This window comes from Lepidochelys kempii, chromosome 21 (assembly GCF_965140285.1).
Source record: "Lepidochelys kempii isolate rLepKem1 chromosome 21, rLepKem1.hap1, whole genome shotgun sequence".
Taxonomy (NCBI): domain Eukaryota; kingdom Metazoa; phylum Chordata; order Testudines; family Cheloniidae; genus Lepidochelys; species Lepidochelys kempii.
The window spans coordinates 5,012,846-5,034,949 of record NC_136400.1 but is presented as its reverse complement, the minus strand read 5'-3'; the positions used below and the strand labels follow the sequence as shown (position 1 = coordinate 5,034,949).

General features: G+C 45.9%; 1 protein-coding gene across 4 annotated transcripts in view; it reads left to right on the top strand.

Moving 5' to 3' along the window:
- Positions 1-13,985: 13,985 nt before the first annotated feature.
- The window catches only part of LOC140901506 (C4b-binding protein alpha chain), a 33,566-nt gene continuing 25,447 nt past the window's right edge, over positions 13,986-22,104 (top strand). For all 4 annotated transcript variants that reach the window (XR_012155866.2, XM_073320458.2, XM_073320457.2 and 1 more), the window contains exon 1: positions 13,986-14,116. Coding sequence is in view for 3 of the 4 variants with exons in the window: in XM_073320458.2 (XP_073176559.1) it covers positions 14,038-14,116 (79 nt within the window). In the remaining variant the exon portion in view is untranslated. The remainder of the gene's footprint in view (positions 14,117-22,104) is intronic.

Here is a 22,104-nt window from a genome sequence, read left to right as displayed (position 1 = left end):
CAAACCTTGGAATCTCTTCGATTTTACCCTTGCTTTGACATGGGAACAGTTCTTCTTCTGAATAATTGGATCTGGCTGTTTTCCCATACGGAGTTCGGTGGAAGGGTTATCACTGACTAACTGCCCACCTGCCAGACTGATGAGGTGTCTCCAAAGGGAAACCCTGCTGGGGAAGGTGCCTGAGTGAGAGCGCTGGGGATAAGGTAGCAGAAGAGGACGTCACTTGCCCTCTCCATTTGAAGATGAGGACTGTGCTTCAGGGGTCTGAGAAATAAAGGTCTGCAGCTGTAGTGCTGGCTTGTGCACTTGTAGAGCATGTCCTATGTGGGGGCGAAAGGGAAGAACCTGTGACCACAGAAAGTCTCATTTCACTGACACTGCCTATAACAACAGCTGGCTGCTGAACTCCAGAGCCAGCTCAGCTGAGGTTTGCTGTATAGCGTCTGTGTTTTGGACCTCTCTGCTGGGGTGGGGTGTTACTCCTGCATGCATTACAACAGTCTTGATTGACTTAAATTAAGTATCTCAAGCTAGCCAGACCCCAGCTGGGTCTGCCTGGCCCACTCCCTCAAAAACTTATCTCATCGGTTATGAGAAAATCAAAACCCCTCTCGATCAGGCATAATAATACCCCTCCGCCAGCAACCTGCCAGAAAGTGCTGGGAGAAAATGTTGTTACTTGTTTGCATATGGCTTGTGATTCCATGGAGGAGAATGATTCTGCTGATGTGGTAAGTAGGACTTGGGGGCACAGGAAGGACATTTGGATCCCCTGGCTCAAAGAATGCCAGCTCATTGGGCCTACACTGGATTCCGTTCTGTGGTTTAATTCTACAGGGGGCTGGGGAGTTCTGAGTTGGCAAGGAGCCTTTTCTGTTATGATCATCACTCAGTAGTCAGTGGTGTTGGTCCCCACCTGCTGTGGCTGGGGAGAAGAGCTTCACAAATAATTGAGCTTCACAGGAGAACTCAGATACCAAAGGAATAGGTAAGAACTGATAACCCCCTTTGCCTAACTCCAGGCACCGGTTGATTGGACAGCCTTACAGACGATGTGAGATTTCTGGCATGCATGTTGCATGGAGTGGTGGTGATCCCATTTGTGAGCGTAAGTAGGTCACAACTGTCTGTCCATGTGGTTACGTGCCCTTTTCTCTTTTTTCTGCTTGCCTCACAAATGTTAATTAAGAGGGAGGGAAGAATTATAATCTCCACTTTACAGTGGGAGAAATGAGGCACAGAGATTAGTGAGTTCTCCGGGTGATATATGAAGTTGGTCAGTGGCACAGCCAAAAATTTAATCCAGATCTCCAAATCCCGAGCCAGGACTTTAACCACAAGAGCCTCTCAGGGTTATAGGCATGACGAGAATTGTACACAGGACAATGCTTGAGGAGAGAACCCTTGCAAGGTTGCCATGAAGGGACCTACGCTGTTACCAGTGTATCTCCATCTCCTCCTCACAGGGTGGCCCTCCACATTTCCCACAACAATCTGCAGTTTCAAGTCGGAATAATATTGGTTAGTGCAACAAGTTACAGGGAAAATGCTGAGAGCCTAAAAAAGGCTTGAGAGCTGTCTAGGCTGCGGAGATGTTTTTCTTCCTCTCTGGCCCTGTGTTTCAGCTAAAGCATTTCTTTTTCAGAGGTTAGATGCCCAGCCCCACAAATCCAGAATGGAAGAAGAGTATCTGGTGATAGACATGTCTATTTATATAATGACAGTGTTACCTTTGAGTGCGATCCCGGCTACACCATGAAGGGTCACAGTCTGAGTCAGTGCCAAACTGATGACACGTGGGATCCACCTCTGCCAGTCTGTGAGCTAGGCAAGTGTCAAAACTCTGATTTGTTTGTATTATGCATCTAGAAACAGGTTTCCCTTCTGACTGATCAGTGAGAACCTCCAGCACTAACCCCGTCTGAATCTGTCCTGCCTGCTGCTCGCCTCAAATCCAGAGACTTTACAGACTGGTTTGAGGGGAGAGGTGGACGGTCCCAGTTGTTAGGAACAGACGTAGAGGATAAGAAATGAACCAGGTTGGGGGCAGTGCTGGCAGGGCTCCGAGAGCAGTGGGGATGACAGATGAGTAAATTTGTCCCTTCTGTTTTATTGCAAAGCTTGTGCTTTCCCACAATGCATTTGGGGGTCAGGATCCCTCCAACTGCAGCAGCTGCAAGAAGTGACCCAAGTTGGCAAGAGCCATGGGTCTGCTGAGGGGAATTACTGTACCATAAAGGTGAAAGCAGAGCACTTTTATCTTCTTCTGCTCAGAATCCTCATGTCTGTCCATCTTGAAATGGGAACTGGGAAGACACTAAATAGTGAACCTAAATTGTCCAGTGGATTTTGGTTGTCCAACTGAGATGCTTAAAGGAGCCCGATATTTTTTCTGGGTGGTGGATGTTTGTAAATTACCGTTGTGATCCTGACTAGTCCCTTCTTGGGGAGGCATCACTTCATTGTACGGCGTCTGGACCTTGGAGCAACCCTCACACTCAATGTGAAGGTGCGTTTCTGTTCTTTTTGCTGCTTCCCTTTTTCTCGCTTGGTGCGTCAGACACGCAAAAGGATTTAAATAGACACCACAAGAACTTTGAGACAAGCCACCAATTCAGCAAATTCCACAGCTGGAAACTAAATTTCCAATGAGAGACATGGGCCAAAGTCACTGTTGGCAAGAGGAGCTCCTTTAAGTTCAGTGGCATTGCATCCACTTGTACCAGTGGTGAATGGTTCTGTGAGTGCAGCTGGGTAATGTTCATGCTGAAAGAATTGCTACAGAGGATGTGAGAATGTAGAAATACTTATGAAAGTGAAGTAAAAGACTTGTCAAAGGAAATGTCTCAGTGGGTAAGCTGCCTATTCCATCCCACAAGTGCGTTAGAGTCTAAAGGGTTTGTTATGCTTTCCCTTTCAGCAACATGCGTAAGCCCAGAAGTGGAGAATGGAAGAACAAATGGGGTACAGCCTGCCTACAGACCCAGCGACATGGTTGTGTTCGAATGCGACCCTGGTTACACCATGAACGGCAGCCCTGAGACTCAGTGCCAAAATGACGGTAGATGGGATCCTCCTGTCCCTGTCTGTGAAAGATGTAAGTGTGACTAAGGCTTTGAGGTTGATCATCTTTGATCGTGTTGTGATGAGTCAGATCTGGCAGGGCTGAGCCGGAAGTCCAAAAAGACTGTGGGATTAGTTTGAGATCTGAAAAGGGAAATGCAAATATCTGTGTCGCTATCCCAGTGTTTCCCATGCTCCTCTCCAAAGTATCTGGGCTTTTCCACTCTCCGAAAAGATCCCTGAAGAACTGAGTCCTGGCCAGGTTCTCCCACTTAACCTCCCTCCCAAGTTAAGGGAACTTAGAGAAGGCCCCACCCAACTAGCCATCCAACCAATGAATGGTTCCAAAGTGGCAGAATTCCCAATGTAAACACAAAATAAACAGTGGAAATAACTGTTGGAGCCTTACTAAGATGGCTGAGAACATGTCTGTGGGTGTCAAGAAGCATGACTGAGTCATCGCGCTACATAGATATATGGGGGGATGTGAATGAGGTCGAGGGAATGGAGAATAGGTAGCTTTACCCCGGTGTGCATTAGGGTCACTGCTGTCGTGTTGGGTACAACTCAAAATGAGCATGTGGATCTTTTCCCTCCTATAAATTTAGCCTGCATGAGCTCTGGTTCAGTTAAGACTCTCTTTCCTCCCTATAGTGCTACAGTGTTCCTTTCCTCCAGCCATCACCAATGGGAAGCTCAGCGTCCAGGCCTTGGCAGTGTTCACCACTGGAACGTCTGTAAATTACAGCTGTGAGCCCGGCTATTCTCTTAATGGGCAGGCATCAATTTATTGTGCGGCATCTGGAACATGGAGCCCTCCCCCTCCTCAGTGTGAAGGTGCATTTATTTTCTGTTACCTAGAACTAAGAGGAAGAAGCTCATACAACAGGTTTTAACTCGAAAGACAAGCTCACCAGTGAAACAGAATTAATAGCAGGGAATTAAAGCTCCATTTAATTAGACTTAAGATGAAATAAATGCTTTTGAAAATAAAGGCATTGTATGCACACTCCGTACTCCTACGTGCGTATGCACAGATATGTACTCACGAGGAAAATATTTTTAAAAGCATCTGTCTGAAACCCTTACCACACTTTACATGAATTACAAAAACTAGAAACTAATATTCTCGCTCCCCTCACACACACAGGCAGACACACAAACCTCTGCCTCCAATCTCTACCCCTGCTACACACTGAGTGAACAGGAAAGATTTGCAGTGTGTCCCCTAAAGGCCAACAGGCCTGTACTGTCTAACAGCAAGCACAAGGAGTAGGCTCCAAATTGAGGGTCCCTCACAGGAAGCTCTCCTGCCAGCCCTGATCTCTCTGTCACTGAGAGGGATCACTCTGGGGACTCTATTCACCACAAGAGGAGCAGTATGGAACCCCATGGGATGTGGTTTTAGGCAGGCTTGCACGATAGTGTTTGCAGTGGAGAGGTTAAAAGCAACACCATAAACTCTCCCCAGAAACTGGTAGGCAGCCAGTGCAGAACACAGGTGCCAAGCACCCACTGAACAGCACTGCTTGCCGGGCAGGCTGACACCTTCTGCACCTTTTCAATTTCAGAGGTTCTCTGCATTGCCCCAGAAATCCAGAATGGAAGAAAAGTACCTGGACATAGACCTGTCTACAGACCCAGGGACACGGTTAGGTTTGAATGTGATCCTGGCTACACCCTGAACGCCAGCCATCAGATTCAGTGCCAAGATGATGGAACGTGGGATCCTCCTGTTCCAGCCTGCACACAGGGTAAGAGAGAATCTAGGTTCTATCCTTACTAAAATCAAGAAAATCAAGATACATCACGTTTACTTCTTCCCACCTATCTACTAGGCCAGTAACCCTGTTAAAGAAGGAAATTAGATTGGTTGGCATGATTTGTTCTTGACAAATCCATGCTGGCTATTCCTTATCCTGTTATTCTCTAGGTAATTATATATTTTTTTAATATTCAGTATCTTTTCCAGATATTGAAGTTAGGCTGATTGGTGTATAATTCCCAGGGTCCTCTTTGTTCCCCCTTTTGAAGACAGGTACTGTGTTTGCCCTTCTTCCTATCATGCTTGTGCTGTTCTACAAAATGGTAAGGACAGAAATGACTTAATGTGTTTTTCCCCCGCAAACCAACTAAAAATAAAATGGCAGTTGCCTGCCTTGAAGAGCCTGAAGTCATTCTCCTGCTGTGTTGTGCTCTTCAATGCAGTACTGAGAGAGTGCATAAAAACTAAAGACTGAAACAGACTATGAGTTGAAATCCTGGTAAAACTCCCACTGACTTCAGTGGGCTAGGATTTTGCTCTGTATGTCTGCATTCCTCCAGCGACAAGGCAGCAAATTACACCTTGGTACAGTAGTAGGATTACATGTTTGTTCTTGTCACCTTCATAAGTGAATATAACTACACCCAGAGCCGTGCCTTGGGTATGGCGAATTGGGGCGATCGCTTAGGGCCCCGTCCTTTGGGGGCCCCACAGACTGGTGCATTTGGCCTGGTGGGGTCAGTCCCACACCCCCTGAATGTATTTTCCACTGAATGCATCCGATGAAGTGAGCTGTAGCTCACGAAAGCTTACGCTCAGATAAATTTGTTAGTCTCTAAGGTGCCACAAGTCCTCCTTTTCTTTTTGTGGATACAGACTAACACAGCTGCTACTCTGAAACCTGTACCAGTCTGTAGATCCAGTATGTATAGAATAAATGGGAAAAATTCATGCCCTGTGTTAGGTTTCCACCTAGTGGTCAAATGACAATAGAGGTTGAAATAAGATTTGCCCTTTGCAGAATCTGCAACACAAACCTCCTGTCTATTTTGAGGCCTGCTTTACATCGAGATTTCCAATGCTAGACAGGTCTTTTTTTAAACCCAATTTAGTTAAACCAGTGCAAGTTTGTGTGCAGACAAGATAAAATGTATCCTGGGCTGTGTAGACAATACCTATCTGGGAGGGAAAAGAGATTGTTTTCAAATTTTTATTTGAACAAAGCTACACAGTTACACAAAATAAACTCAATGTGTATATGTCTCCTGAACATATCTGCATTAGTTGTTTCTAATTCCTGATCCCCACACACAGTTGCAAGGGCTTAACTAAAGGTGCTTTTTTTTTTTTTTTAAAGCAGATTTAATCATACTATTGCAACTTTGTGTGTGAGCACTCAAAGCAATTCCAACCTGGCTTATATCATTGTAGTCTGCACCTATAAATTATGAATGCAAGCTCAACTAAGATAAGAATTTTCAAATGATAAAAGCATGCCTACACGGGGGCTTGCACCCAGTTACCTATATTGATTTAAAGTCTGATTTAACTTAAACCAGTATGATTTTTGTGTGTAGACAGGCCCTAAATATGGGAAGGTAAAAATCAAACTCTCTCAACTTGAGGCCTGTCTAAAATGTAGTATGATATCCTAATATGGTTTGAGTTTTTTGACTGTGTAGATACCACCAATCAGTGTTACAACCATGGCTTTTGTTATGTTATTCTGTGTAAAACTCACTGCATTTAGGTTGGAGTTTTCAAAATATGTCTTATTCTCTACTTAAAATATTTCTCCCTATCAGTAAAAGGCAGTTCTCTAAGCAACAGCTTTGTCCTTCCAGCTTAACTCACTGTGTGTGTGACATGCTCCCGAGACTCGGGTGACCAAACAGCAAATGTGAAACATCGCGACAGGGGGTAAGGGGTAATAGGAGCCTGTATAAGAAAAAGACCCAAAAATCAGGACATCTGGTTACCCTACCCAAGACCCTCACAGTTGATATATGGTTGATTTAGCAGGTAAACGGAAAGAGCTTCTTTCTTGCTCAGCCAGTCAATACAGTGCTGAGCTTTCTCCTGTGCTGGAGGAGGCGATTGGGTTACAGTGGTTTATCTCCCTTTAAAAGTTGCAAGGGCCTTTCTATATAGCTGGCAATATGGGGAGGACTTTTAATAAATTTTGCTTTCTAGCTCTCACCAATAAAATCTGTAACATGCCTGATACAGAAAATGTTTGGATAAATATTTTTGAAGAAATCATGTGGCTGTGATTCATTTCATATTACAGTAGTTCAATTTTTTTCCCCTCTCTCTACCCCCAATTCTAGGTTCCTATAACTTCATCTCAGTAGTCCTCGGTAAGTAGTTTACTAAAAAGACCTGGGGTCAGATTCACAGCTGACTTCAGTGGACCTATGCTGATTTACCCTAGTTGAACATCTGGCCCATTGTTTCTAAACCTTCTTTATGGTAACACCCATTGTTTCATGTTCTCTGTGTATATAAATCTCCCCTCTGTATTTTCCACTGAATGCACCGATGAAGTGAGCTGTAGCTCACGAAAGCTTATGCTCAAATAAATTGGTTAGTCTCTAAGGTGCCACAAGTCCTCCTTTTCTTTTTGCAAATACAGACTAACACGGCTGTTACTCTGAAACCTGTCAGGATTCAGAAACCCTTGTGGGTACAGATAGAGGAATGCCATGACCTCTTAACTTTGCTTGGGATTTTGAGAGTTAATTAAAAATCTGCAAAGGCCAATAATACTGTTTCTGTGTTTCATAAGCCCATTTGTCAGACTGATTCAGTTTTCTCCCTTTTGTCTCTCAGGGATCGCAGGTGGGGCACTGCTGCTTCTCCTGGTTACCATCATTATCTCGAGGATTATGTCTAAGCAGAATGCAGGGTGAGGGATTTTTCTAAATTCCCATTCATTTCAAATATGTATGAACTGTTGTTTGGTTCCACAGTTTAATACTGGCCAAACATTTCATTAAATGACTCATGATCTCCATTTGCAACAATGGGACAAAAGAAACAGGTAATCACTAGTGTAATTTTGTGAGTCTGCAGGTAGTAATAGTTTAGTGTTCTTCACATACCAATCTTTTTATATAATATGTAAAAACTTCTCTCCCTTCTCGTCTCTTTGCTCTGGAAGAAGCATTATTATAATGTATTTTTACAAAAATAAACAAACCCAAAACATTCTTCTGTCACCAGGATATTAGCATGGTACAAAGAAATAAGGCCCATGATGGATTTTTCCCCTTTAGATCTGAAAGGGTTTTGGGTTTTTGTTTTGTTTTTTTTTTGGGGGGGGGTATCTCTGTAATATACTAAAGTTTGAAGAGAGGGAGGGAAAGGATGTAAAGTTTGGGGGTTTTTTCTGCTTTTTTATCTTTGAAATATCAGCGATGTAACGTGGTTTTCTCAGGTTTTCTGGGACTAGGAATGGAAGTAGTTTTGAGAACATATATTGTGAGCCGTCAAACTTTAATTGCAGCAGCAGAAGGTATTTAAAAATTACAAAAAAAAAAAATACAAAAACCTTTTCCCTCCCTTCTCCAAACTGTCAGTTAGACAATGGACTTAAATAGTTGTAAATAAAGGGTCTTAAACAGTCTGGTCCAAAATCCTTTCCACTCTCTCACTTGCTCTATGTTTAGTCTTTTGCAGTGTCCGACCGTAGCCTTATTAGTTCTCTAGTTGCCAATAACTGCATTTCTAATAATAAAACCCTTGAGCCTGCTTGGCTATGTAACAAAACAGTATTAAAGTGGCATAAGCCCTATTTTTTTCCTATTTTGCACATCACCTTTAAATGAAGATTTCCCTCCCCCCTCACACCATCCCTCTTAAATCAGGCAACTTTAATATAAGAACCCTCCTCATCTTTCGTCTTGGTAAATTAATCAATCTTGGTGTCCTCTGCTGGTATCAGTGAGATCTCAAATATCTTCAGATCAACTTTCCAAACTTCAGCAGCCATAAAACTCTGAAATTAGTTTTGAGGCTAAATATAAATTTACTTCCAGTCTCTCCTTTTAAAATAAACTAAATTAGAGTTTTCCTTTGAAAATGTAACTTATTTTTCCTCTTCACCATTCAGCTATTACTATACACATGAAAACTGCAAGTACCGGATGCCTTTGGCCCACATAACTGAACAAAAAAATTCATTTGCACCATAGCAGGTATGGGCTTATTTTAAATCACTTTCTTCAACATAAAAATGTCAAAATTGTGGTGAATGATGTCAGCTCTAACTTATTCTAATGCAGTGTTACCCAGACTGAGGCTTGAGAGCTGTAAGTGGCTCTTTAATGTGTCTCCTGTAGTTCTTTGCAGCACATAAGTTATTAACCAGTCAGGATGCTTTTACTATGTTAACAAATTACCAGCTTGCACTGAGTTATTAACTTGTTTGCTGTGAGAATAATAATTTTCTACTATTGTGGCTTCTTTGGGTAATGATTGCTAATTTGGCTCCTGAACCACAGAGATCTGAGTATTACTGCTCTAATGCAAAGACACTGTATGTTGAATGGAAAATGACTATTTTTCTCCCAGTCTCCTTGCTCCTATGTTTCTTGAATAAAAACAGCACCTGTTGTAACCACAGACACTTCCGGTTTGGCTAACCTTTTGTTTGTAGCAAACGAGCAGATCACATTTGCAATGTCACAACACTTTTTTGGAAGGTAGTACAACAAAATCAGGTCTGAAGCATTATTTGCATTAATTCTGTTTCCATCTAGTACAAAGGAAGATGGAAATCATGGGTCAAATGTTACCCACCTTAGAAACCATGTTTTGTTTGTAAAGTTGTGGGGAAATCTGCTTGCTATACAACTTACTTCTAGCCACACTAGAATAAGGCTCAAGCAGTTCTTTGGGTCTGTCTGCTTTAATATGTGTTGTGGTGGCTGCTCGGCTTACCGTTGAATCTGCATGTAGTCCTGTGGCTGCCACGGTCCACAATGAAAACCAACTTTTGCTTCAGAATACTGTCTTCAGAATACTGACATTTAACGTAATGGCACCAACAGCTACCTGCCTTTATACTTCAAATATATCTACTACCTCATGATTGTGTATTATACAGCATGAAATACAGTCTGACGTGAACAAGTTCACAATGTGCTATTTATTTTGACATGTAAACAGATTTTTTTTTTAAAAGTAGGCTGATCTGACAATCTTTCCCCAGGAAATGTAAACATTTCAAAAAGATTACTTTTTGTCCAAGTGAAAGTAATAAAATTGCAATAAAATGTTTCTAAAGATTGGCAGGAGCATAGAAGAACCAAGTTTTGTTTTAACATTGATGTATCCCTTTCTGCAGGCAGGAAACCACTTCTCCACGCAAAATGCACACCATGAGGAGAACATGGAAGCATTTCCTTCACCTTCTTTGTGGGTAATTTACATTCTTGCAATGAAGTTCTCTAGGGGAAAACGCAAAGCCACAGCATATACCTGACGACGTTATGCAGCTGCTTCCTTTAGATCCTTATAGCAGTTTAGTTCATGAAGTTCAACTTTACACAGCACCAGACTGTAGCTTTTAGGCTGCCCTCCTGCTGTTTGTCCACGAAAACGTCTTGCGTGCAGACTTCTGAGATGAACAACCACCCTGCAGCATCAAGGATGCTCACTCCTCAGATTATGCTCTGGCCTTCTTTCCCTTTCATGGAACTTCTTGTTTCTGACCAGTTGACTAAGCAATTTAACACCAGGAAGAGGAGATGACGCAAGTGCTGCTGAGCCTGCCTTGATAAGAAATTGCAAGCACAAAACCCTGAACTTCCTTCTGAGCATGCTTCATTAACTGCCACAGCGGTCTTCTTGAAAAGTTTCGGAAGGCTGTGTGTGAAAGGAACCTTAATTTTGAGGAGTTGCTGGATTTTATAAAAGGGCTTCATGACTGCCAACCCTGTATCTCTTTCCTTTTACTTGCTCTTCAAAGACACAGCACTTAATGTTCTTCACCTTATAGTAGAGATACAATCAACTTCTTTTACAACCCCTTGTAATTTTTAACCCCTCTAAAAATAAGACTCAGATGAAATTTTGCTTTCAATATTTAATTTTTTCTTCTTGGATCCCTTACTTTAAAATGACTTCATGGGCGTGAAACTACAGATTAAACTTTTTAAATACTGCTTTTAAATCAAAAGCTGTGTATAAAATGTCTGCAATTTATTATAATGTGCTCTAAAAGAGAAAATATTTGTTTAGAAAGGAGATGGGTGAATTTACAGCAACACATTTTTAAAATCAATCTTGCTCATTTTGTGATGCAGATCCTGATGATGCCTCCATCTTCAGAGACTTTGCCATATTTTTGGGCAGAGGTTCCTACCCTGAATTTCTAATCTGAACTACAATTAAAAGAACCTGCACACGAAGAAGTAAATGCCTCCCTTAAACCCAGTAAAGGGACTGATCTTGCATCCCTGTAAAATCCCTCAATTATACATTAATTGGAGGCATTTGTGAACACCAGCTGCAGTACAAAGAAGGTGTTATGACTCGTTGTGTCCTTGATCCAGGGATTAAGAATGGGCAGTTTCACAAACCAGGCCTCTTGTGCTACTAGGGAAAGACTTGTAACAATGATAGTGGGGTTGTCAGATAGTGGGAAGTAGCCTAATAGCTTTTTGACCTGGGGAAAATGGACTAGCATAACTACAGCAGAATGACTGTTCTGGAACACTTGTATTCCAGTATAACTCCCCCTCACTGTGTCCTGGAATAAAAGTGACTTTATTCTAGAATAATTGTTTATTTCAAACTAGTTACTTTGAAAGTAAGAGTGTTCTTCCACAATGAGTGTCCACAAGGGAATTATAGGAAAAGCTATTCAGCTACAGCTGTGCCAATCAATTTCCCTCACAAAGGCAAGCCTTAAGTGACATCTTTTTAGGATTCAAAAATGAACCCCAAAAACTGTCAGTTGAAACCAAAGACAGTAGATTTAAGTCTAAATTCTGGTCCCAGAGGAGTAACTGGCAAAACTCCCCTTGATTTCTCTGGGCTCAAGCTTTGGCGTTCAGTGTGCAGCCCTTTCTTGCTATGCTTAATGCAGGCTAATGCAGGATCTCCAATGAATGTGCACTGCTTTATACAAACAACAATTAAGGACTCTAAAAGGCATCATACATTTTCCAAGCATCTGGATTCCCTTCAGAACTTCCTCTTCCTGGGGTGTTTAAACAGTACCCTAGGGTTGTGAGATGCTTTTGGCATGTTAAAGAGGTCTCTACACTGAAGAGCTCCCAGACTAAGACATGCTGCATAGAAATGTCATCAGGCCATGGGTGAGTCTCTCTAGACAAAAGAGCCTTTTACCCTTTAAGCCTTGGGCTACTTATTTTTGCTTTGACTATGGGCTCCCTATTTTTCTTCAATATCTTGTACCAGTATAAGGTGGAGTGTGGGTCAGCATTGGTGAAAAGTATCATTGTAAATGCAGAGTGGTTTGAAGAGATCAGACAACCATGCAGTGACATACATTTACGTTCAATTGTGGAGAAAACAGCTACAGGGACAGGCCTGTTCTGTACACACAATCTGTTTTTTTGTTTTTTTTTTAATCTGGCTTCACATCTTTGCACTGTTAACTGGGAAGGCAATTCAGCTGAGCTTCTCTGACAAGCATTCTACTATATACGCTTTAATATGCAACTTTGTGGCATTAGCTTTTAAGAAGGAACAAAAGCCTCATTACCTGTTTCCTGAATGGGTGTAACGCTCCATCTTTCAGCCCATTTCCAGTAACAGATGCAGTGAAGACTATAAAACTGACTGGAACAAGCCAGAGAGCTGTATGGTTGACAAGCATTCTGATAAGTCCAACTAAAAGAGTGGTTTCAATACAGTAACTGTACTGCAGCCAAACACAAACTAAATGTTGTGGTTAAAGTTGGGACACTGGGGAAAAGAGGTAGTTAAGGGTAGGGAAAGGGAGAGAAACAGAGATACGCAACTGTCACTTACTGGGGGTATGTTCAATGCTTAGAGCAGCATACTCAGACCTCAGTGCTGGAGGAGCCACATTAGCAATCACCCTTATCCAACAGAGGCCAAGTACTGTGACTTCATGGTTTCATTTACTATAAAACTGTCTATTCATATTTAAACACGAAAACAGGAGAAATTTAGTTTTTAAATAGTCTCACAGCACGATGACTGACCACCTATAATCATTTGATCAACTACTAACACGCTGAGCGGCCTGATTGGTTCTGCTACAAAGAGCTGCAAAGGACACAGGTAAGAACCATTTGTAGCTCAAAAGCTCCAATCGGAGTATCGCTGGCCTACAGGAATGGGACTCTGCTCTCCAATGGGGTCTAGGGACTCATACAAATCTAGCGTAACGTTTTAGTGGCAGAAATTATTGGCGCAGACGTTGCTCTCTCTGGGCTTTTGACCTAGGACTAAAGGCCCTTTTGGTCTTTCTTAAAGCCTGTTTGTTTGTCCGACCGGGAAGCGAGAGTGGAACAGTTTTCCTAGGACAAACCAACAGATGACCCGTCTCTAGCCGTCACCCTACCACTGAGAGGGGGCCCGTCCCACCCCCAGCCGATGATTAGCATCAGGTTAAGGGGGCTGGGGAGCGGGGGGGGGGAACTAACTCGCCCTTTAGTCTGAAGCGGGGGACCTGTGCCATTGAGCAGCGACACAAACCCGGGGAGAAATCCGCCTGCGAGCAGCCCCTTCCGGGCATGCAGCCAGGCAGAGAAAACAAGCTCGGGTAGGAAAGTGCAGCAGTTGGCAGCGCCCAAAGAGCAGCCCTCAGGCCCGAATCCCTCAGGGGCATTGTTGCCCCCCCCCGGCTTGTGCGCCTTCAGCCGTCCCCGGCCCGGGTCCCCGCTCCCCGCTGGGTCGCACCAGAGCGGGGCCGACGGGGGGAGCCGCGGAGCTGGGCGAAAACCGGCGGCGCAGCGAGGCCTTGGCTGGTGGCCTCCCTCCCTCTCTCGGGCGGGGACCGGGGACCGGCGCCGCGCTGGGCGAGCCTGGCCGCGGGCTTCCCGGGCGGGGCGGCCGCCGCCTCTCTCGGCCCGGCCCCTGCCCTGCGGCGGCCGCGGCGACCCGCGAGCGCGCTCCCGAGGCGGAGGCGGAGGCGGCGGCGGCGGCTCGGTTCGGCGCATGCGCAGTGCGAGGCGCGGCGCCCGGGGGTGGCGCTGCTCGGCGCCATGGAGCTGCTTCGGCCGGGCTGGATCCCGCGTCTCTCGGCGCTGCTGGCGCTCGCGCTGCTTCCCAGGGGAGCGCTGGGTGAGTGTCGGGGGCGAAGGGGGCTCCCCGGCCCCGGCCCCGCCCCCTGGGCTGGCCTCGCCCCCCGCTGGGCTGGCGAGTGGGAGCAGGAGGGCGTGGGGAGAGCGGGGCCCGGGGCCCCGGCTCTGTGGCCAGGTGCCGGAGGGGCGTGAATCCGGGGGGGTGGGGGCAGCAGGGGGAGACCGTTCGTGGCGGGCTGGGGTCCGTGGCCCTGTCTGCCATTGACAGCTCCCTGGACTCGACCCGAGTCTGCCGGGCAGGTGTGCGAAGGGGGCTGAGTCCTGAGTCAGGGTCACCCGCGGGCTGGAAGCCATTCATGGCTGCGGCAAGAGGCATGTGGCTGGCGCTGGGGTGGTCCCCAGCGCGGCCGTAGATGCTGGAAGTGGGGCAGTTCTTCTGCATCGCCTCGTGTTTAGACATGATTGGGCATCCCGTCTGAACACAACCGTCAGGTCAGGCAAAGGGCCGTAACGCAGAGAGACCCAGTTGAATGTTGACCAGATTTGGCAGGCCACATACAGGTTCTGCATTTGTCTGGACTGTTTTGCCTTTGGTTAAAACGGAAGTGTGTAGTCACAGGACAGTATGAGCTGAGGGGAAATATGAATTGGGCCCAAGAAAGGAGGAGAAGCCCTCTTCTAGTCTAGTGTGTAGACCCTTCAGGTGACGTGTGTGTGTGTGTGGGGGGGGGTTTGACCTTGGCATCTGGCACTGTAGGCTCCTCTTTTAATTAGCTATGACTTGGGGGTCCAAAAATGCGGATCACTCTTTTGCCCCCCCATGGGTCAGGCTGTGGGAGACCCCTGTTCAAACCCCTCCTCTGCAAAGGGATTTGAACAGGGGTGTCCCACCTCCCAGGGACCTCTTTCCCCCCCACCTCCACCCCCCAACCCCCCACCCACCCCACCCCCCGACCCCCCACCCAACCCCCCACACACCTCCCCCCGACCCCCACACCCAAGGGAACCTGAGAGGTGGGGGATCATTGTTTAGACCTCCTCTGTTTCCAGAAAGACAAGGGCCTCCTGAGAAAGGAGGGAATTTAAACAGGGGCCGCTCACCCTCAGCCCTGTCACCTGGGAGGTGATCCATCCTTGTCCAAGCCTCTTCTTAACAGGCCGAGGGAGGATTTGAACTGGGGTCTCCCACTTTCTATGTCAGTAGCCTACCCACTGGGCTACAGAGTGATCCTAATGGTCTTGCTGGTCCCATTGCTATTGACTTGAAGTGGAACAGCTTCAAGAGGCAAGAAAGAAGGAGCTCCCACTGAAAGTCCTTGTCCTCATCTGGTAGAGGACAGACTTGAACCAGCAACCTTGAGTTTCCCAGGAGAGTAGCCTAACCGCTGTAGCGTAGAGGGCTTTTTGCTTTTCCTTTGGCCCAATCACTATTTAATTTACATGGAACAGCGGCAAGAGGAAAAAACCTAAAGAGTTCCCCGTTGAGTCCCTGTCTCCTCTTCAGGGAGGTGCTGGTATAGAACCCGCAACCTTGAGTTTCCTAGGGGAGTAGCCTAACCGCTGTAGCGTAGAGGGCTTCTTGTTTTTCCTTTGGCCCAGTCGCTATTCAATTGGCGTGGAACAGCGGCAAGAGGAAAAACCTAAAGAGTTCCCAATTCAATCCCTGTCTCCTCTTCAGAGAGGCAGTGGTATTGAACCAGCAACCTTGAGTTTCCCAGGGGAGTAGCCTAACCGCCGTAGCGTAGAGGGCTTCTTGATTTTCCTTTGGCCCAGTCGCTATTCAATTTACATGGAACAGCGGCAAGAGGAAAAACCTAAAGAGTTCCCACTTGAGTCCCTGTCTCCTCTTCAGGGAGGTGCTGGTATTGAACCCGCAACCTTGAGTTTCCTAGGGGAGTAGCCTAACCGCTGTAGCATAGAGGGCTTCTTGTTTTTCCTTTGGCCCAGTCGCTATTCAATTGGCATGGAACAGCGGCAAGAGGAAAAACCTAAAGAGTTCCCAATTCAATCCCTGTCTCCTCTTCAGGGAGGCAGTGGTATTGAACCAGTAACCTTGAGTTTCCCAGGGGAGTAGCCTAACCGCTGTAGCGTAGAGGGCTTCTTGTTTTTCCTTTGGCCCAGTCGCTATTCAATTGGCGTGGAACAGCGGCAAGAGGAAAAACCTAAAGAGTTCCCAATTCAATCCCTGTCTCCTCTTCAGGGAGGCAGTGGTATTGAACCAGTAACCTTGAGTTTCCCAGGAGAGTAGCCTAACCGCTGTAGCGTAGAGGGCTTCTTGTTTTTCCTTTGGCCCAGTCGCTATTCAATTGGCGTGGAACAGCGGCAAGAGGAAAAACCTAAAGAGTTCCCAATTCAATCCCTGTCTCCTCTTCAGGGAGGCAGTGGTATTGAACCAGTAACCTTGAGTTTCCCAGGAGAGTAGCCTAACCGCTGTAGCGTAGAGGGCTTCTTGTTTTTCCTTTGGCCCAGTCGCTATTCAATTGGCGTGGAACAGCGGCAAGAGGAAAAACCTAAAGAGTTCCCAATTCAATCCCTGTCTCCTCTTCAGGGAGGCAGTGGTATTGAACCAGTAACCTTGAGTTTCCCAGGGGAGTAGCCTAACCGCTGTAGCGTAGAGGGCTTCTTGATTTTCCTTTGGCCCAGTCGCTATTCAATTTACATGGAACAGCGGCAAGAGGAAAAACCTAAAGAGTTCCCACTTGAGTCACTGTCTCCTCTTCAGGGAGGCAGTGGTATTGAACCAGCAACCTTGAGTTTCCCTGGGGAGTAGCCTAACCGCTGTAGCATGGAGGGCTTCTTGCTTTTCCTTTGGCCCAATCACTATTCAATTGGCGTGGAACAGCGGCAAGAGGAAAAACCTAAAGAGTTCCCAATTCAATCCCTGTCTCCTCTTCAGGGAGGCAGTGGTATTGAACCAGTAACCTTGAGTTTCCCAGGAGAGTAGCCTAACCGCTGTAGCGTAGAGGGCTTCTTGTTTTTCCTTTGGCCCAGTCGCTATTCAATTGGCGTGGAACAGCGGCAAGAGGAAAAACCTAAAGAGTTCCCAATTCAATCCCTGTCTCCTCTTCAGGGAGGCAGTGGTATTGAACCAGTAACCTTGAGTTTCCCAGGGGAGTAGCCTAACCGCTGTAGCGTAGAGGGCTTCTTGATTTTCCTTTGGCCCAGTCGCTATTCAATTTACATGGAACAGCGGCAAGAGGAAAAACCTAAAGAGTTCCCACTTGAGTCACTGTCTCCTCTTCAGGGAGGTAGTGGTATTGAACCAGCAACCTTGAGTTTCCCTGGGGAGTAGCCTAACCGCTGTAGCATGGAGGGCTTCTTGCTTTTCCTTTGGCCCAATCACTATTCAATTGGCGTGGAACAGCGACAAGAGGAAAAACCTAAAGAGTTCCCCGTTGAGTCCCTGTCTCCTCTTCAGGGAGGTGCTGGTATTGAACCAGCAACCTTGAGTTTCCCAGGGGAGTAGCCTAACCGCTGTAGCGTAGAGGGCTTCTTGTTTTTCCTTTGGCCCAATTACTATTCAATTGGCGTGGAACAGCGGCAAGAGGAAAAACCTAAAGGGTTCCCGATTGAGTCCCTGTCTCCTCTTCAGGGAGGTGCTGGTATTGAACCAGCAACCTTGAGTTTCCCAGGGGAGTAGCCTAACCGCTGTAGCGTAGAGGGCTTTTTGTTTTTCCTTTGGCCCAATCACTATTTAATTTACATGGAACAGCGGCAAGAGGAAAAACCTAAAGAGTTCCCCGTTGAGTCCCTGTCTCCTCTTCAGGGAGGTGCTGGTATTGAACCAGCAACCTTGAGTTTCCCAGGGGAGTAGCCTAACCGCTGTAGCGTAGAGGGTTTCTTGCTTTTTCTTTGGCCCAGTCGCTATTCAATTGACGTGGAACAGCGGCAAGAGGAAAAACCAAAGAGTTCCTAATTCAGTCCGTGTGTCCTCTTCAGGGAGGCAGGGGTATTGAACCAGCAACCTTGAGTTTCCCAGGGGAGTAGCCTAACCGCTGTAGCGTAGAGGGTTTCTTGTTTTCTCTTTGGCCCAATTACTATTCAACTGACGTGGAACAGCGGCAAGAGGAAAAACCTAAAGAGTTCCCACTTGAGTCCCTGTCCTCTCTTCAGGAAGGCAGTGGTATTGAACCAACAACCTTGAGTTTTCCAGGAGAGTAGCCTAACCGCTGTAGCGTAGAGGGCTTCTTGCTTTTCTTTTGGCCCAATCGCTATTCAATTGGCATGGAACAGCGGCAAGAGGAAAAACCTAAAGAGTTCCCCATTCAATCCCTGTCTCCTTTTCAGGGAGGCAGTGGTATTGAACCAGTAACCTTGTGTTTCCCAGGGGAGTAGCCTAACCGCTGTAGCGTAGAAGGCTTCTTGCTTTTCCTTTGGCCCAATTACTATTCAATTGGCGTGGAACAGCGGCAAGAGGAAAAACCTAAAGGGTTCCCGATTGAGTCCCTGTCTCCTCTTCAGGGAGGTGCTGGTATTGAACCCGCAACCTTGAGTTTCCCAGCAGAGTAGCCTAACCGCTGTAGCGTAGAGGGCTTTTTGCTTTTTCTTTGGCCCAGTCGCTATTCAATTGACATGGAACAGCGGCAAGAGGAAAAACCTAAAGAGTTCCTAATTCAGTCCGTGTGTCCTCTTCAGGGAGGCAGTGGTATTGAACCAGCAACCTTGAGTTTCCCAGGGGCGTAGCCTAACCGCTGTAGCGTAGAGGGCTTCTTGATTTTCCTTTGGCCCAATCACTATTTAATTTACATGGAGCAGCGGCAAGAGGAAAAACCTAAAGAGTTCCCACTTGAGTCCCTGTCTCCTCTTCAGGGAGGTGCTGGTATTGAACCCGCAACCTTGAGTTTCCTAGGGGAGTAGCCTAACCGCTGTAGCGTAGAGGGCTTCTTGTTTTTTTTTTGGCCCAATTACTATTCAGTTGACTTGGAACAGCGACAAGAGGAAAGACCAAAAGAGCTCCCAGTCTCCTCTTCAGGGAGGCAGTGGTATTGAACCAGCAACCTTGAGTTTCCCTGGGGAGTAGCCTAACCGCTGTAGCGTAGAAGGCTTCTTACTTTTCCTTTGGCCCAATTACTATTCAATTGACGTGGAACAGCGGCAAGAGGAAAGAGCTAAAGAGCTCCCAATTCAGTCCCTGTCTCCTCTTCAGGGAGGCAGTAGCATTGAACCAGCAACCTTGAGTTTCCCAGGGGAGTCGCCTAACCGCTGTAGCGTAGAAGGCTTCTTCCTTTTCCTTTGGCCCAGTCGCTATTTAATTGATGTGGAACAACTGCAAGAGGAAAGACATAAGGAGCTCCCAGTTCAATCCCCTTTTCTTCCTTGGGAAAAGGAAGGAATTAAACCAGCAACTCCAAATGTCCCATAGAAGCCTCTTGTTCTAAGTTTGGCCCAATTAATACTTAATTAAAGCTGTAGTGTAGAGGGCTTCTTGTTTTTGTTTTTTTTTTTTTTGGCTCAATCACTATTTAATTTACATGGAATAGCTGCAAGAGGAAAGACCTAATGAGCTCCCAGTTCAGTCCCCTTCTTCTCAGGGAGACAGGGGTATTGGACCAACCACGCTAAGTTTCCTATGGGAGGAGTCTAACCACTGTAGTGTAGAGAGCTGCTTCTTTTTACTTTTGCCAAATTACTATTTATTTTATATGGAACCACTTCAAGAGGCAAGACAGAAAGAGCTCCCACTTCAATCCCCTTCTCCTTATGCAGCAGTGAAAGGAATTGAACTAGTGACTTTAAGGATATCAGGGGCGTAACCTAACCACTGTACCGTAGAGAGTTTCTTACATTTGTTTTGGCCCAATTAATATTTAATTAAAGTGGAACAGCTTCCAAGTGGGAAGACGTCAGGAGCTCCCTGTTCAAACCACTTCTCATCATCATCCAATAGAGGGAGAAATGGAACTAGCGACTCCAAGTTTCCCCACGCGACTAGCTTAACCAGTGTAACATAGATAGCTGCTTGTTTTTGTTTTGGCCTAATTACTATTTAATTAATGCGGAATAGTTTCAAGAAGAAAGATCTAGTAATCTCCTGCTTCAAATCCTGTCATCTCAAAGGGAGACTTGAACCTGCTTAATGAGACTCTAAGGGCATCAACTCAGCCACTGCGCTATAGTGACTGCTTGTGTTTTTTATCCCAATTAAAGTGATATAGGTTCAAGAGGTAAGACTGAGGGCACTCCCATTCATACACCTTCTCCTCATTTCATCGGGGGGGGGAAGGAATTGAATCAGTAAATCAACATCTCACACGCGAGGCGCTGAACCATTCTACTATAAAGGACTCTTCATTCTTTGCTTGACCCAATTAATATTGAGTTAAAGTGGAGCAGCTTCACAAGGCAAGAGCTGCATCATGCCCAGTTTAAATCCCTGCATCTCAACAGATAGAGAGAAGACTTGAATCCACAGCTCCAACTGTCCAGGGGAGTAGTCTCACCACTCTGTTGTAGAGTACCTGTCTGTTTTGATTTGGCCCAGTTATTAGTTAATTAAAGTTGAACAGCTTTAAGAGAAACAGAGTTGTTAGTTTATCTGGTACATGTGGAAAATGAACCCACATTAGCTAAGAGTTCTCACAGGGAGGAGCCTAACCACTGTACTATAGAGGCTCCTTGGGGGATTATCAGACCAATTTATAGTTAATTAAAGTAGAACAGCTTTAAGAGAAGAAGCTGAGGGAGTGCCCACTTCAAATCCCTTTTCCTCATCAGGCAAAGGGAAGAACTGAAGCAGGGTCTTTAATGCACCACATGTTTAGCCTCACCACTGTACCACAGAGAGCTTCTATCTTGGATTTTGGTTCCCTTAATATTTAATTCAAGTGGAACAGCTTCAAGAGGCAAGACTGAAGAAGCTCCCTCTTCAAATCCTTCTTTTCATCAAGTAAAGGAAGGAATTGAAGCCACATCTTCAACATTCCACATGAATAATGTAACCACTATACTACAGAGGGTTTTTCACATGTGCTTTGGCCCAATTAATATTTTCTTCCAGTGGAACTGCTTGAAAAGGAAAGATAACAGGCGCTCCCAGTTCAAATTCCTTCTTTCTCAGCTGGTGGAGGAATTAAATCAGCCTCCCCAAGAGCCTATGAGAGTCGTGTAACCACTCTACTATTGAGTGGTTTCAGAGTAACAGCCGTGTTAGTCTGTATTCACAAAAAGAAAAGGAGTACTTGTGGCACCTTAGAGACTAACCAGTTTATTTGAACATAAGCTTTCGTGAGCTACAGCTAACTTCATCGGATGCATACTGGCTAGCTTAAGTGGCTCCTAGCCTAGTGTGCTTGCTTTTGTGCATCCCATGCTTAGGTGCCTATCCCTCCCCATTCATTGAAGAGGGACCCCAAGTGCCTAAGTTAAGCTTCAGGGCACCCGTTGTCATTCCAGTGATTTTCTAGGCATCTAAAAATTAGGGATGGCAACACTGATTATTGCTGTAGCTAAGGCCCTTTGTAGATCTGGCAGAGGGAGTTATGCCTACTCAGAGGCCATCTCACACCACACAAGGCAGTTATGGAGGACACGGCCTCCCTTACAATATTTAGCTCAGTGGTTACAGTACTCATCCAGGATAGGGGAGAGCTTGGTGCAGTTTCCTCTCGCTGCCCGATGAGGGCCCTGAGACAGTGTATGGTCCTTTGTTTTGGGTGCTCACATGGGATGTGGATAATTGTGGTTCAGTCCCTCTTCTTCTTGATTAGAAATAATTTGAACACCACTCTCCTGCTACTAAAGCAAATGTCCTAAGTGATTAGCTGTGATGCTTGGTGTACCCTTCCCAGATCTGAAAAAGAGCTCTGCCTGGCTGGGAAGCTTGTCTCCGCCCTGCTCTACAGTACAAAGTTATGTCAGTATAACTACATCGCTGGGGGCATAGGAAACACACACCCCTGAGCAACCCAGTTATACCAACAGAACTCCCAGTGTAGACAGCGCTGTGTCAGTAGGAGGACTTCTCCTGTCGACATAGCTACCACCTCTTGGGGAGGCGGAGCACTTATAGCTATGAAAGCGGTTCTCCCA